Below are 16,531 nucleotides of genomic sequence, written 5' to 3'. Positions count from 1 at the left end.
CTATGATATAAATTATGTGACCTCTGGGATTTTTATCAAGTTAATTCTTCTTTGTAACATGTAAGAACAAAAACAAAACCCTCTTTATCTGCACAATTACGTGATTTCTGAAGAATTGCAAACTGTAAACACATTTGTGATTTGGTGCTGATTTTCTGATCTGGTTCATGATGTGAGTCTGAAGTCATCATATGAGGTGAACGTTCATCATAGTAATCCAGGTTATGTTCTCATCTTATGCTAAACATAACATGTAGTTGTTCTTACTTTATACCTCTTTGATTCTTACATAACTATTTTTTTTTTTAGATAAATTGACACAATGTGGAGCAACAAGTCAAATGAGGTGCCTCTGCAAAATCTGAGGCATAACCAAAGCAAGGATTCTGACAGAGGTATGGATTTTCTCTGTTTTATTGCCTTGTTTTGAAGGATGTTTTATCATGAATTGTTTGAAACTTTGGGGAGTTTTTATAGGAAGCATTCTCCTGCCATAGTTGGGAAGCTAAGACCCTGTGTTACATGGCTTCCTTTTTGCAGAGATAGCAATTTAATACGCTGATCTGCAGAGTATTTGCTGATCTGCATTAGGAATTGCCAGCCCATTATATGGTTGCCAAGATGGCACAGAGACAGATTTTTTTTTGAGTGCTGTAGAGGAGGAGCAGTGCAGGAACAGAAACTGGGAACTGTAGGCTCTTGAAAGAAGTGAAGAAAAGCCTGAGAGGCAGTTGCTCCTGACTCTCCCTCAGTTCCAAAGCGGTGAACAACTAAAGCCACTTGATTAGCAGCAGTACATCACCACTAAGATGACTTGCAGCGCTTGTGTCTCCCTGAACTGGAGGAATTATGTTAGCTTTTTGCTGTCATGATTACTCACTCTGTAATTTAGGAAAGGAGAGGGCAGATAAAAAAATACAGTAAGTTCCTGGAAGAAGAAAGCTCTAGTCTGTAGGCAGCTGAGCCACATGTTAAATCTGTGGTTCAGGATCAGTCTTGTGATCTCCACTGTGACAAAATTGGACTCCAGAAGTTATTCTAAAAGTAGAGACAGTTTATTATTATTTTATCTGCAAGAGGACATTATTGCTGATTGTTTCCTGCAATATGTTTGGTTTCTTTTAAAATTACATACCTTGTGAAGCTGAGGTGTTCTGTAGACATGAAACACCATCTCCTGAAGTCAAAGCAAAGTTGTTTCTATGCTACTTCCTTAACCCTCTTCCTTTGTGTTGTTGCATTTTACCTGAAATGAAATTGCCAGCTTTTTTGCTATAAGGAAATTAAAAAAAAAAACAAAACAAAACAAAATATACAACTACTCTCCATGGTTCTGATGCTCCTTGTGATTTTGGATGTTGCATTGTGTAAAAAATTAGATTAGAAGAAAACCATTAGAAATTAAAAGAAGAGGAGAACTGAGGAAGTAAATACTTCTAGAGGAAAATAATACTGCGTCCTATGGGACTGGATTGCGCATAGAGCACGTGCTGTCTGTTTAGATTAAAAGGCTGAAGTTGATTAGTGCCTCCTGCTTGTTCTTTGCAGTCATTGCTTCTATTTTGCTCATAGGGTGTACAGTTCAAAAATATTACTGTTCAAAATTCACATGCTTTGAGTAGAGTCTTTCACTGACTGTATTCATGCTTAATTTACTGAAGAAGGAAATGGTAGGGGGGAAAAAAGTAGCTGAACTATAGTGTAGTGGAAAAATGTAACATATTTGTTTTGGGGTAGATAACCAGCTTTATTTTATCTTCTAAACATCTCCTATAACATGTGGTAGATTTGATTTCAAGTGCAATAATGCATTCAACTGAACTTAGTGAACTCATTAAATTTTACATTACGTATTTTATTGCTCTGTTAAGATGACTCTTGACTAATAACAGCCTCTCATAGAGGAGTTTTACAGGCTGGAACTGAGTCATTAAAAGAGCTTGATTACTGAGCTCATGAAAATTGTTTTGAAGCAACATTTTATTTCATTGTTTTCCGTGTACTAATGAGAAATTTATTTCTTTGTTTCTGCCCTGTAAGATCTAACTGCAGCATGGGCTACTTTTTCTCAGACTAAGGCTGCTGTAAGTACTGATTCCTTTCCCTTTCCTTTCCCTCCCTTCCTCCTTTTCAGATCAGTTAGTGGCTGCAGAAGCTTTAACCAAAGTATTATTGCTCAGTGATTGTCCATTAAACAAGTTGAAAATAGGGCAAGAGGTTGGAGTACGTGCATGTTGAACATTGTTGTATCTTGCAAAAAGTTTTCCACACACAGTAGAAGACATTTTTGCCACTTAGTCTTTGAGTATAGTAATATCTCCTAATTCTTGAGTGTAGCATTACCTTCCTATTTAAGAAAGTAGTAACTTCTCATTTTTCTGAAAACTTGAGAAAATAGCTCTCCCTCACTTACCCAAGCCAGTCAGAAACTGAGACAACACCAATGTATTTCATCATTTTCCAGCTTTGAGCATTAGAATTGCTGTCTTTCTGTGGGAACTTAACTTAGGTGATTCAGATATCACACTAGTTTCTAAAATCTGGCTCCAGTGAAGCCAGACAGCTTGGGTTTTGGGGCAGTTCAGATCTTTGCCGTAGCCATGTCATCCTTTTTTTTAATAGCTGAACATCAATGTCAGGTTTTACATGTGGAATCTTGTATCATTCTCCATTTTGAAAAGAGTATTTTAGAATTTGTTCCAAGTGGAATTAATATTTTATTCAGGCCAAGCATTAAGACTCTGAATGGCATGTTGTTATTATTTTTTTAACACAAGCCTACATATGGGAACAAAACTTTGCAACAAAACCTAATTTAGATAATCTTTTTAAACAAAACTTAGTAATCTGATGTAGTTTCTGGCCATGAGGCCATACAGGTTTGCAACATCAGCCTTGCGAAGTTGCTTTTGCCTGCAGTTTTATTCTTCATGAAAATGAGGAAAAAATTTGTTACGTTGTGGGGGGGGGAAAAACCCTGCAGCTTAAAAATTGAAAATAATATTCTAATTTACATTATCTTCAAATTTTAGCTACGTCATATAGAGAACAAGTTGGAAATAGCTCCCACCAGCACGGCTGTGTTCGATTCTGTCATGGATGCCAAGAAGCCCTCTGCTAGCGCTGGCAGGAAGATGAGCAGAAAGGGTACGTATTGTTGGCATGTGTAAGGCAGGGTAAAGCCCCTGCACTCCAGGAAAACTTGATTTCTCTTCCCCCCTCCCAAGCTGTCTCCTTCTAATAATCTTTATTAATGGAATTCTAATTGCCCAGGAGAAACTAATGCTTTCTTCCCTTAGCTTAGGAAGGAAAGCGTGCTATCGTGGTCACTTGGTTAGAGGGAGTGACAGGATTTTCCCCACGCTGTGGGAGAGCAGGGCTTATCCCATTCTGATACCATGGTTTTGTGGAGGGTTGGATAACAGCTGTATATGGCCATGATTACACTGGACTAGCTGTTTATATTTTTTAATGCTTGTCAACTGTTACACCCTGATAGAATGCTAAATCTGACGCTTCCTTTATTTCATTTAAGGTGAGCATTTGCTTATAAGAAATAAGCCATCGTTTTAAGTACTAACTATTTAAAGCATTCTGGTAGTGTCCCACTGCAGAAGAACAGACAGATCGTCCTCTAGTGGCAACATAGTCAACTTCCACAGATTTAATTGCTTCTAATTACTTTTTAAGCATTATTATCTCTCTTTAAATATGATCGTTGTTTCAAGCACTTACCACCTTGCTCCTAGTTGTCGAAATCAGCTTGTTGAAAAAGAAAGGGAGTACTTTAGATGCTGTTTTGGAGTGCTGCTCAAACCCAAGAAAAACTGTATTCTTAATTGTTCTGCCCCAAGAGCTTTCTCTTTCTGGAGCGATAGGTACATAAGGAATTCTTTGGTTTCTGCTTCAGCTTCCCGGTCCTCCAGCCAAAATAAATCAAGCAAGGAGAAGTCCTCACGCAGCCCTCTTCGAGCGACTACTCTTGAAAGCAATGTGAAAAAAAGCAATCGTGTGGAATTCCGTGAACCATTGGCTTCATACAGGTTAGTGCTGGGACAACTGAGTCATTATTAAAGAAAAATACGCTGAGATCAGAATTAAGCTAATAGTCATGTTTTTGACAACTCCTCAAAAATTGATTTGCTTCATCCCCTCACCCACCCATATGAGCAGCGTGTGGACAAAAGTGTCTTTCTTTTTCTTTTTAAAAAATATTACAAATTTTCTTTTTTTCAGTGAATGTGAGTTTAAAGTCAGATGTATGGAAATGGGACCAAATCATCCAAGTTGATGTGGCTGTCGCCTCAGTGGCGTGATGGGTTTGATAGATATTTAGTTTCAGTAATAAGGACCAAAAATAGTATTTCTTCCTTCTTTTCCAGATTTGTTTTGTTAGTTCTTCAGCACACATTCCCAAAGGTATTACTGTAAGACAGTGTAGAGCAAGAATATCTAGTACTAAAGATGCATTTGGTTTCTGTGTGTGAGAAACTCAAATAAGAACAGCTGTATGGAGCTGTTATAAGCTATAAATAAGGAGCAGAAGTGTCACAGAATATTGCAGGCCATAGAATATGATGGGGTGAGAGGAATGAAGGAAGGTACAGAAAGCCTGTCTCTCCTAGCTGCATGCAGTACTGTAGTGAATATAAGATGAGTGAAAAGCTTTCAAAAACAAAGAGAACCTGCTGTAGAAATAAACAAGATATAACTTGCTGTAGTATCAGAGCCTAGAAGACTTTTACCGTAACTTCAGTTCACAGACAGAATCACAGGGGATTGGAAGGGACCTCGAAAGATCATCCAGTCCAATCCCCCTGCCGGAGCAGGAACCTAAATGAGATCACACAGGAAGGCGTCCAGGCGGGTCTTGAATGTCTCCAGAGAAGGAGACTCCACTCCCTCCCTGGGCAGCCTGTCCCAGGGCTCCGTCACCCTCACTGTAAAGAAGTTCCTTCTCAAGTTTAAGCGGAACCTCCTGTGACCCAGCTCACACCCATTGCCCCTTGTCCTACCATTGGGCATCACTGAGAAAAGCCTGGCTCCATCCTCCTGACATTCGCCCTTAACATGTTTATAAACATTAATGAGGTCACCCCTCAGTCTTCTCTTCTCCAAGCTAAAGAGCCCCAGCTCCCTCAGCCTTTCCTCATCAGGGAGATGCTCCACTCCCTTCATCATCTTGGTGGCTCTGTGCTGGACTCTCTCCAGCAGTTCCCTGTCCTTCTTGAACTGTGGGACCCAGAACTGGACACAATATTCCAGATGTGGCCTCACCAGGGCAGAGTAGAGAGGGAGGAGATACACTGCTTACAGTACACAGTTCCTTGTGTGTTGTAAGCAGTGTGTGTTCTTTGCGCAGGCATCCCTGATGAATAGCTTGGTTGAGTTGGTAATAGTTTTTTGTTGGATTCTAACACATACTTTGCATTTTTTTCTAAATATTCTCTCAGTGAAGTCAAATTGCTGTTGACTGATTAGAGTGGAGTTGGGACAGTCATATTTTAAAAATTCTACTACATCTCTGTTAATAATTGTTAACCTAACATCTAACTTTTGGTTTCCTTTTCCCCTTCTTGTGTCAGCTGCGAGGTTCTTCTACTTCCTTGTTGCATGGAAGGCTGATCTGGATCAGTTTTGTAATCTTGGGTCAGTTTTGTTAGTTGAACAGCTGTATTGTCTATTCTCTCTGTAGTAACTTAAATACATCAGTTACTTGTTTTAAAAACAGGTATTAAATTTAACAGACTCCAGGGAAAAGAAGAAAATGAGAGCAAGCTAGACTCATGCCATCATATCCAATTGAAAAGAATAACTTTCTTACAGTAAGAAGACTGTATGGCATTGGGGGATTAATTTGAGGATTAACATCAGAGCTGCTATGTTAACACATTACTCCTTCTGTGAGAATAGCCTGTAGTCAATGCTTAAAGTATGCATAGGAAAACAAATCAGAAAAATGGGAAGAACAATCAATGTGTGTCTATATTTATATCCACTTTTGGTGAAATTCTGTGCAATTAAACCACTCAACTTTTATGTTGATTGCTACACTGTGTAACAGGCATGTGCTACCAGAGAAGGAAAGGCAGACAGTTTCACAAGTACAATGTCATGACCTGACTTAAATGAGTTCTTTAAAAGTACTTGCTGAAGAAGCAGGTGAGGTAGCTTAGGTGCTGGATTTTCACATTTCCAGCCCCTCATCAGTAAAAATATTAAATAATTTTTTGTCCTAACAACATATGTACCGTGAGTCTATTCAAATACAGAGTCTGTTTTTCTGTGAAAGAATGTTAACTGGTCCTTAGTTTGTTGAATTTCGAAGCTCTTGGGAAGCTTTACATGTGTTGCAATACAACCAGTTCACTCTGAAGTTCTTGTCAGGGGCTTGCCTGTTTAATGCTCAAATACAGGGCAGGGGTTTTTGGTGCAATTGATTTGTTTTCTCAGCTCATGAATGTGCTGTCGAGGAGCCGTGCATATGTGCAATGTTTTGTCCTAAAGCCCATATGTTAATTATGCTTTTCTGAAGTTTTACATTTTTTTTGTATTTAGAGCTTTTTAAAATTGTAGTGTGAAGTTACTGCTTTCTGATTTTCTACGTGCCCTCATTTCAGCTCTTCAACTTTACATATAGTCCTGTTCAGACAGAGGGTGCAGAAGCTGAAAAACAGAAACCTCTTTCAGTTTTCCCAGACTTGTACTATTAAACGTGTGGTGATCAAACTTTAAAAGAACTTGCCTTTAAAGTGGAGACAAGGTGTAGGAAGTCATTATTTTAGTTAATGCCCCTGCTGATCACTGGGTTGGAAGGTCCTACAGTTGTGTTTCTGATGGTGACTTTGTTGGGTTTTTTTCTCCTTCTGTTACATCAGGGATACATACAGTTCTCTCTCTTACCACGGTTCCAGCCAACTTGAGGCCAAGCAACTGCTCTCTAGTTTGGACCTGAGCGAAGCAGAAGGGAAGACTGAAATAACAGGCCCTGTGATACGCGACCGAGATGAGAGGGATCTACACAGCAGAGATTTTGAAAGCCCATGTTCTTCTGCTGCAGATGAGACTGTTGTTAGGTATTTGAATGACCGACCAGCAATTGATGCCTTGCAAAATAATGAGGCATTTCTTAAGGTTGCAACACCTCCAAGGTTGGAAGAGGAAAAAACTAGCAGCTCCAGAGGAGATGAGAGCAGCACTAGAACTCCTCTGAGTAACACATCCCAGGACAGTGAACTGAAAGTGTCTTCTCCTGCCACAAGTACTTCTAGTGCTCACAGGCTGGAAATCTTGAAACGGCGACAGCATGATGCTAAGTTGGAGAAGCTGAAGGAGCGGATTCGAAAGCAGTGGGAGCATTCTGAAGAGCTGGGTTGCAGAGGACAGCACTCGGGATATGCTGAGCAACCTGTTGTGATCACAAATGTGGAGAATGCGGTGACTCCCAAAGTCAGGAAAGTGGCAGCAGCACCTGCTGCTCCATCATACCGAGGTATGGAGGTGCAGAATCCCTCCCTCTGGTTATATGAGGTGAAGGAGTGGAGCTCAATTCATTGAGCAACATGTCAAAGCATGGATGTGACTCATAGCTGTGTTTGGGCAATATAGGAGTGGATAGCATGGCTTGATCACAGATAAGGACAAGAAAGAAAAGGAATTCTTGCCAATTTACAGAAATGTGGATTCTTTTGAAATTCTTCCTATGACTATATGACTACAAATAACTATAAAAATGAAGCTGACTGTATTAGTGTTTGGGTTTATTTCAATATGGGTTTTTTATGGTTCCAGAGTTTAATAACATTGTATTGATTGAGAAAGTCTTTCACAGTTTTAATAATCTTTCTTCACCTAGTCTACTGTTTTTCAACTATGAGCAAGTAACAGACTGGTATATTGCTTTCTTCTAATTCAGCACTAGAAATTCAAGTAGTTCCCTTCTTCCTTGGCAGTTTTCCACCCCTTCCACCCTGAAAAAGCTTTATTTACATTTTATGCCGTTATTTTAAACTCTTACATTGTTTACTTTCAGGTTTCAATCCTCCTGAAACAAAGATTCGTGCTCCAGATGGAAAAATCTGGCACGAGGAACAATTTCACATTAGTCGGGAGCTGTATAGGGATATAGCACGCCAGTTAACAGGTGAGATACAAACTGAATTGGTTAAACCACACAACCTTCTCTGAGAGGCAGAGAAATATACAAGTGTACAAAGTCATGGAAACAAAGAATTGATGCAGTGAGTGTTAAATATGTTGTACTTCTCTCCACAGGAGTAACTTGTTGAACACTAAAATGAATTTAAAAGTCCTTCCCCCGTTCTCCCATTAAAATACTTCTAATAGGAAAACAATACTGAAAAGAATCAGATGATGGCTTTTCTTTGAAAAAGAAAAGTCTTTGTTAGAACAATTTTTGTTTAATTTTGTAAGTTCTTTATACGTGTTTGCATGAATGAATTCAACTTCCTCTTTGAAGGGACATAACCAAACTGCTTTTGGTTTTGATGAAACATATATTATTTCATGGGAACAATTTAGATTTTTTTTTTTTTTGCCATTTTTAATGCCATCAAAGTGATAAGTTTTGTAGACCTGTCTACAAAAGGAAGGAGCTGTGTGTGTATTCACTCATACTCCTGTCCTGACGCCATGCGTAGAACAGCTGTTGTGGAACGTGTCTCCTTTCTGACCTGAAAAGATTATATGGAATAGCTGATTCCAAGTAATCAAATGCTGGTGCTGCACATAATATATACTGTAAATGTATTTTTAGGTTGTCGGATTATCTATCCATGTGTTAATTCTGTATTAAAGTTACAGCATGTGGAGATTTGGAGTCAGTTGCATCACAACTATTCCATGCTCTCTGGTGCTAAAATAAGCTATATGATCTCTCACATCTACAGAAGCATTGTTCTTTACTGCCACAAGATTTTTACACGTAAGCATAGACTATACAGAATGTCTTTATCTCCGTTTAGGAATTAGGCTAAAGGATATTATGTGGAACCCAAACTTCCAGTAAGTCTGTCTTAAGGATGTTCAGGATTTGCTGTACTAGAACAAAATTGCTGTAGTATGAATAGAGCGAGCGAGAAGCAGCCTGTAGTTTCCTGGTATCAGGAAGGAATTGAAAGAGGTGAGGAGGCAAGCTAGATTTTTGCAAATGCAGTCACTGAAGCTTCTCGTACTTGATGCATTGATTTGGTCTTCTCTACTCTTGTTGTCAGCCTCAAAGACAACTGGAAAATTTGTAAGGAAAGGATATTTAAGGGGAAGAAAGACCCCTAAAATTCTGTTCTCGCATCGTTCACTGTGACCTGTTGTTCTGTCTCTGCTGCTTCCTATGGACATCCATCAAGGAGTTTATTCAGCTAAATTCAGGGGCTATGGAAGTTAGTACTGACATCTAAATAAAGCTTCAGATCTATCCACGGAGAGGGTTGCATCCTGGTTGTTCTAGGTTGTCTGATCATATTCTTTATAGAGGAGGAACAAGAAAACAGCGGTTAATAGTGGCCATGAAGTTCCTTATCTACAGTTCACTTTCAGGATTAAGAAAAGAGCATCTTCAAGACATGTAAACTAAAGTGCTTAAACAAATCTTTGAAAATGTCCAGTGTAGACTGCTGAGACTGAATATCCAGCTTGCCTGTCCTTCCTGAGCAGTGCTTGTCTCTGCTTTGCACCTCAGGCAGCTGGGAAGCCCACTCAGTGGGGTGGAGATTGAGCCACATCTCACATTTTCTTTTTGTTCTTTGCCCTGATGTGAAAACGTGGTAAGATATGACTTTATCTTTGGTAGGTGTTCCTGGCATCTCTAAAGCCTTAAACCTAATTGTGTTGTAAATGAGGGCTTAGGTGACACAGAGCAGTCCTGCATCACTGGGTGAATTCTGTGACAGGTTTTGCAGAAAGCAGAGCGTGTGGGTATTGTGCCTTTCATGCTCCAGCATGGACACAGTGAGTGAGTGTGCTGTCATGCATTAATGTGGAAGCAGCAGCCCTTGTGTTTCAGGAGTGAAGGAACTATGTGTTCTTGTGGAACATTAATACTGTGAAGTGTAATATCTATTGTAGAAGAGAACCAACAATTGTTCCTGTCAAACTGTCAACTTTTCTTTTAAAATTGAAAATGAGCTTTGTAAAGATCCATTATGGCATTACTGTGGCTTCGCTGTGTTCCATTGTGTAGGTAAACAGCACTTGATTCAAAATTTTAATGCTATGAGGATTTTAAAATGCTGGACTGGGAGTAATTGATCTCAATATATAATCTGGGAGAGTCAGGGAATTTTATTGTGTTTCTCCGAGTTCTGCTTTTTCAAGGCAAGCGTTGAAGCAAGCTTGTTATTCTATGTTCTTTCCTGTGGGATATCACTCAAGAGCTTTTGTTTGTTTTTAGAGGATTCAACAGTGAAAGGAAAACCTAATGGGAGAAACAAAGAGAAAAAAGCAACCAGACCAGTGCGGAAAGTGCAAAAACTGACACGGTTGTCAAGTCCAGAGTCCAAACAAGGTGACTAACTCTACTGTAGAGGGAAGACTGTCACATGTCCTTCAGAGATGAGTTTTGTCTCAAGAAATAAAGAAACATTAAAGCATATTGCTTTCAAAGTCTTCTCAGATGTGCAACAGTGCTGTTGTAGTGTGTTTGTAGACTGTATGTTGCATTGGGGATGTGTATGTTGTTGGTGGTTGGCTGTGTGTGCTTTTCGTGATTTATTTTAATCTTCCGCCTTTCCACTTGCTGTGTGCACCTTATGGAAACTGCTGAGGAGTGTGAGTTTCTTAAGGGGTAGGCGGGCATCCTTAGATATCCATCAGGGCAACGCAGACAAAGAGTAGCAGTAGCTCTGTTCTGGGTCCTGCTTCTGTTTTCCTTGTGTTGCAGCTGGTTAGTGCCTGACTTACAGCTCAGTGAATAATGCTGAGAGGATGAATGGAGGTGGTATCAAAATCGGGGCCAGCGGGACTTGCTGAGTTTCCCTCCGCTACGAGCAGGGGCTGCAATGAAAGCTGTTCTCTTGTATGATTTCTCAATGAGGAAGCAGAGAACAGGATGTCCTTCTGGCTCTTCTCTGGCTCCTGTTCTTCTATGTCCTTTGTCAAGTTATTGCTGTCCTGCACCTTCAGTTCTGACTTGACCCATTCCTGCCTTTTTCAGTTAGTGAAAGAATGTAAAAAACACGTTCCCTGGCAAGTCTTACAAATCTTGATATTTATAAGGGAATGTTTATTTATGTTACCAATTTATGAATTTTTTACTTCCACTGTTGCCTGTCATTTCCACTGTCTATTAAATAAAATTAAAGTATTTAGAGAAGATGATGTTAGCAGGTTACTGTAGAGCAGTGCCTTATAGTAGAAAATGAACTTAACTACATGTGGAATTCTGTCAGTGCTTCTTAGTTTTCCAGTAATGTTAATCTTTGATATTGTCTGTAGCAAAAGAATGAGGAAGACTTCCACATCTGCTTTGTATTTGTTTTTAATTTTCATAGAAAGTAAGTAGTTATGACTGTAATCACACTACAGAGCAATTATTTTTTCTTTAAATACATGTGAGGTTAGGCATCTCTTGCACCTTTTAAGGTTTTATGTTTCTCTTTACATACAATGACCCATAATTGCTAAACACTTTGAAGAAAAAAAGCTGCTTCAAAAAATTGTGAGGGGTTTTTTAGGGAGCGAATATGCGCTTCTGCATGCTGTAAATCATGACATTGCATGTGAATATTTTGTGGTAATGAATGCTAATACTTAAAAGTAAGTGATAAATATGGATTTACTCCTTCCTGTGCTGATCCATTCATGCTTAAGGAACTATATTAAACTAACTTAGGTTTTCGTGACAGTTCCAAGTGAGGCAGAGCACAGAGATTGCTACAAGTTGTAATGGCAATGGTTATTCTCCATAATGGATTAAATGTGAGGAGAATGATGGCCTGAAATCCCTAGAAGATAAGAACCAGATCTAAGTGGCATAACCGTGATGGTCCGTCCTCCTCCAGTCACAGCAATAAGAAACTGCTTAACATAGCCAAGGCTATAAATAGTCACAGCTCATGTTCCGCTCTGTTAGCGTGTTTTAGTTCAAACAGCTGACTTGAAATGGAAGATGAGACTTGACTCTGCCTTTTTAAATGCACACAGAAGTAACTGAGAGCAGTGAGTTCGGCAAGAGAATCCCTTTAGCTGGTACGTCTGTTCCACAGAGGCTTGTAGTGACATGTTTCAAGTGACAGATTTGTAAAATACTTGAGTAATTTACAATGCAAGGAAGGAGTACTGCTAGGAAATGAATGAATAGTGGGCTACAGACTCCTGACTGAACACGTTTCCTCCTGGTTTAAAATAGGAGAATGAAAAGATAAGGAGGCGTGAGAATTGAGGATTGGGATTTTCCAAACACCGTTGGTCTGCTGTGCTGGATTTCATTTGAAGTTGCTTTGGTACCATGTCTTCAAAGTCCTCTTGGGCCCAGAGTACAATCCCTTTTTGTCTGGCTGTCTTTTGTCCATGCTGCAGTGTCTGGGTTTGCTCAGAGGTAGAACCTGAAAATGAAGAGTTAGAGATCAACTGCAAATTGGGTATTCAAGTTCGGTACTTTTCTAGAAATAAAATACTGCAAAATGTTCTGAATTAGGTTGTTAATACTTTTATTTTTTTATATGATGCTTTTCTCCAAAGCCCTTTAAGGTCATTATTTAAAATAATAAAATAAAATTTAAAAATACGGAAATTAGTGGGATGAAAGGTGAGTTGAATAAACCTAGCATTTAATCTAACCAATATTAGGTAAAGATGCCACTGTAACCAGTATTTATCATTTAATTATATGTAGGATGATAATACTAATAACATTTTGGCTGGGTTTTTGTCACCTGCAAGGTGATCTGTTGTTGAATTAAGTATCAACTAATAGGGGTTTATCTTAACTATTTTGAGTCATGATACAGAAATCCCAACTAGAGGGCAGTGAGTTAGTATTGCCATAGAAAAACTGCTGCACAGTATTTTTTAACCTCTGTGGAAGCCACCTATCTCAACAATTAATTATCTGTAAAATTCTCTATATTTTTTTCCTAGAATATCAGCTAATATTCTTTTAATATGAAGATGAATTGTTTTTTGTCTCCAAGCTTTATGTTTGTTCTTATTATCACAAGATTTGAGATTTTTATCTCTTTTTCTTATGTTCCTTAAGTGAAGATGAACAGCATCTTCTCAGACCTCTACAAATATTTCCCCTCTCCTCCAATAACATTTGCTTACATGTTTTAGACCTGTGGAACTCTTTTTTTAATCATATTTTATAGGGTTTTAATGTGCTACAGTATGTTTTGGATTTTACATTGTGTTATGTGTGGGCATGAAGCGCTGATAGTTGTGTGATTCAGCTGCTGAGTGTCTGCGTGGTGCATCACTCTTACGACTGTTCTGTGTGACTGTGACCGTACAGAGCTCAGTGGTACAGAGATGATTAACGGTTGCCATGAATACTTCTTTTTGATATGATGGAAAATCCATTTAGTGCTTGACTTTTATTTATTATCGTGCAGGTGGAAACTATGTAATAAGTGCATCATCCTGGCGGGAGGGACAAAAGCTAGTAAAAAAGATACTGGGTCCAGCTCCCAGAATAGATCAGGACAGAAGAGCTGTATCTAGTGACAGAACAGGACGAGAGAGAGCTGCCAAGTCTGGTAAGTTGTACTTTTATCAATGGACTTTTTTTTCATTGTTCTTGATTTATTATATAACACTGCATGTCTGCAGAATAAAGCAGACTTCTGAGACACAATATAATCAGTTTCTTATTTAAATAATTCCTATTTTTAACCTGGGATTTGAGGGGAGAGAATTTTGCTCACACCCATGGTTGGGATGCATAACCTCTCTTCCTGGGTGGATTATGAACTTTTCTTGGTGTCATGGGAAGCCTGCTGTGCCCATGTGACTTGAGGGGCAGTGCATGCTGTGAAGAGAGCATGCACTCTTCATGCTCAAGAGCTCTGGAAAAGATGGAAACTAGGTTGCAACCGAAAAAATGATCACCTGCAATCTATCTTTGCCTCTTGAAGCCAGTGGGGAAAGGGATGGCTAGCAGTGGTCCACAGGCCAGATAAATTTTCCAGATGGGCTGCATATAATACATAAGCTATGGTTGGGCATCCCTGTGTTACAAGAATTGTGGTTCTTCCAGATACTCTATAACATTATCTGCGTGCATCATAAATCTTCATTGATTCCTCCACCATTCCCTTTCAGAATTTGTCCAGAATCTCAGACAGGGCAAGTGAGGGATGGTGGTAGCTGCTCTGCTGCTTATGCCTGTGAGGTGGTGAGGCTGGTAAGAGTATAAAGGGAGTGAGCTCAGTCTAAGCAAAGGCTACTATATTCAGATGCTAAAAGCACCTTTCAGTGAGCTCTGCACTCCTCCCTCATCCTCACTTTGCAGCTGTTTCAGTGATGACATGTAGTTCCCAACTTTGATTTTTACCTGAAATACTTGACGTCTTCTTCTTTAGCAGGCTGTATTGGAAGGACAGGTTCAGATTCTAGACTGGATGTTACCTGTAAAACCTCTTCAAGAAGTTCTGAAAGGTCAAGGAGTAAAGTACGGTCTGAGAATAACCTGAAGAAACTGGAAGCTGCTCTTCCAGATACTGACCAAGAAGATCATGCCTCTGTAAATAAGGACTTCTTGCCTGTGGAGATACGTGGAATTCTTGACGACTTGCAGTTGGATTCCATGAGTACAAAACAAGAGAAAGATGTGGAAAAGCAGAATCACAAATCTGTTTTGCCTACTCCAAATGCCAGGAGCCACAGTCCAACCAAAAGGAAACCAGACAAGATAGCTGCCAGTGAGGAGCCTCAGGTGATCTCCAAGAAACGACACTATGATACGGATGAGGTTCGTCAGTACATCATCAGGCAGCAAGAGGAGAGGAAGAAGAAGCAGAATGAAGAGAAGAAAGCGCAAAAGGAGGCAACAGAACAGAAGAACAAAAGGCTCCAAGAGCTCTACAGAAAGCAGAAGGAGGCTTTTACTAAGGTCAAGAACGTGCCTCCTCCTGAGCCTTCAGCAGCCAAACGGTTACAGGAGACCTATTCTAAATTATTGCTGGAACACACGTTTTTAGAAGAGCCACCTCAGCTGCCTACGGTGCAGGAAGCACAGGTAGAGCTGATTCACTAACTTAATGTGTTGCAGTTGTTTGCAGGAATAGGAGGTCATATGTTTAGGAAGGTCATGATTTGTCCTGATCTGGCTATGGGTTAAGAGGAAGGATACAAAACAAAACTGTAACTTTTGCTTAAACATAGTGATTTTGATCCAGAGCCTCCTTGCTAGTGGCTGCTTTTCAGCACAGCAAGGCCTACTAGAGAGGTGAATAGAAGTTGTCTTTCTGTTATAAATGGAAGCAGAATTCTGGATATTAGCTAACAGCAGCTGTAAATTGGCTCTTAAGAGAACTGTAAACGTCAGTCAAACTGTAAATTGAAGAGCTTCGTCTGAAGTTGCTTTCAGTCATTGAACAAACTTCGTCAGCAGTGAGTTAAATAAGTTTGCTGATCAGAAGATGAATATGAAAGAAGATTAATATATGGTGAAAGACTAATACCAATTTGATGTGTTTTGCTGAACTAGTTCTGTATGTGAGCAAAACATTTTTCCCAGTACATTCTGCTGAGACAAAAACATAAGTGTCTTGTGTTTTTAAGTCTTTGTGTGGTAGGAAGGATGTGATACCACACTGAGAAATGTAACCTTCTTCAATTTTAATGAGACAAGAGCTTCTAAAACCCTACAGACTTTTCAAAATGCATTTTTCTGGTTGTCTTCCTTTCTAGCCCAGACCTGGTTATCAACCATCTGGGGAATCTGACAAAGAAAACAAGGCTCAAGAGCGTCCTCCTAGTGCATCTTCAAGTAGCGATATGTCGCTTTCAGAACCGCAGCAGCCGCTACTGAGGTGAGCCGTTGTGGGCCTTTTGAGAGAGATAAAAATACTCTCTAGCTTTTGTCTCTGAGAGAAGCTGATCATATAAGATATGTCTGATGATTTTTCTTATTTCATTTGTTCAATGTTGCTATTTAATCTATTGTCTTGGATTCAGACCTCTAGTTACTGTCTCTAAAGTACCAAAACCTCTGCTTCCACTTGGAGCTGTCTTTTCCCTATTTCCTTTCATGCTGCTTTCCCCATTTTTAATTGTTCAGTGTATTATCAAAGTATTTCTCACTTTAAGTCAAGGTGCCTAACAAAACACTTACATATAAGGAACTAAAAAATCATCAAATTTCTTGCATATTCTTAATATCCCTGTTGTACAAGTATGTCTTCATTTTTAATGACATAATGAAAGTCTGCTTCTTAAATATATACTTGCTTCAGTATCTGTACCTTAACTTGGTCAAATCCACACTGACTTCATAAATTCAACAAGACCTGTTTCTGGAAAAGTTCAAGGAAGCACGAGGATTGCCATGCAGTACTGTGTCTAGAATAGACTG

At 39.3% G+C, this 16,531-nt stretch overlaps 1 protein-coding gene across 1 annotated transcript in view; it reads left to right on the top strand.

The window, feature by feature from the left end:
* Positions 1 to 322: 322 nt before the first annotated feature.
* The window catches only part of CEP350 (centrosomal protein 350), a 63,764-nt gene continuing 47,555 nt past the window's right edge, over positions 323 to 16,531 (top strand). The window contains 10 exon segments of the mRNA XM_010175696.1: positions 323 to 395; positions 2,041 to 2,084; positions 3,033 to 3,151; positions 3,879 to 4,043; positions 6,879 to 7,492; positions 8,033 to 8,135; positions 10,392 to 10,522; positions 13,569 to 13,712; positions 14,538 to 15,193; positions 15,868 to 15,989. Coding sequence (XP_010173998.1) covers positions 323 to 395; positions 2,041 to 2,084; positions 3,033 to 3,151; positions 3,879 to 4,043; positions 6,879 to 7,492; positions 8,033 to 8,135; positions 10,392 to 10,522; positions 13,569 to 13,712; positions 14,538 to 15,193; positions 15,868 to 15,989 — 2,171 coding nt within the window.

Source organism: Antrostomus carolinensis, unplaced genomic scaffold, assembly GCF_000700745.2.
Source record: "Antrostomus carolinensis isolate BGI_N321 unplaced genomic scaffold, ASM70074v2 scaffold3569, whole genome shotgun sequence".
NCBI lineage: Eukaryota > Metazoa > Chordata > Aves > Caprimulgiformes > Caprimulgidae > Antrostomus > Antrostomus carolinensis.
The sequence above is the reverse complement of the archived record's forward strand: the minus strand, read 5'-3'. Positions and strand labels throughout refer to the sequence as shown.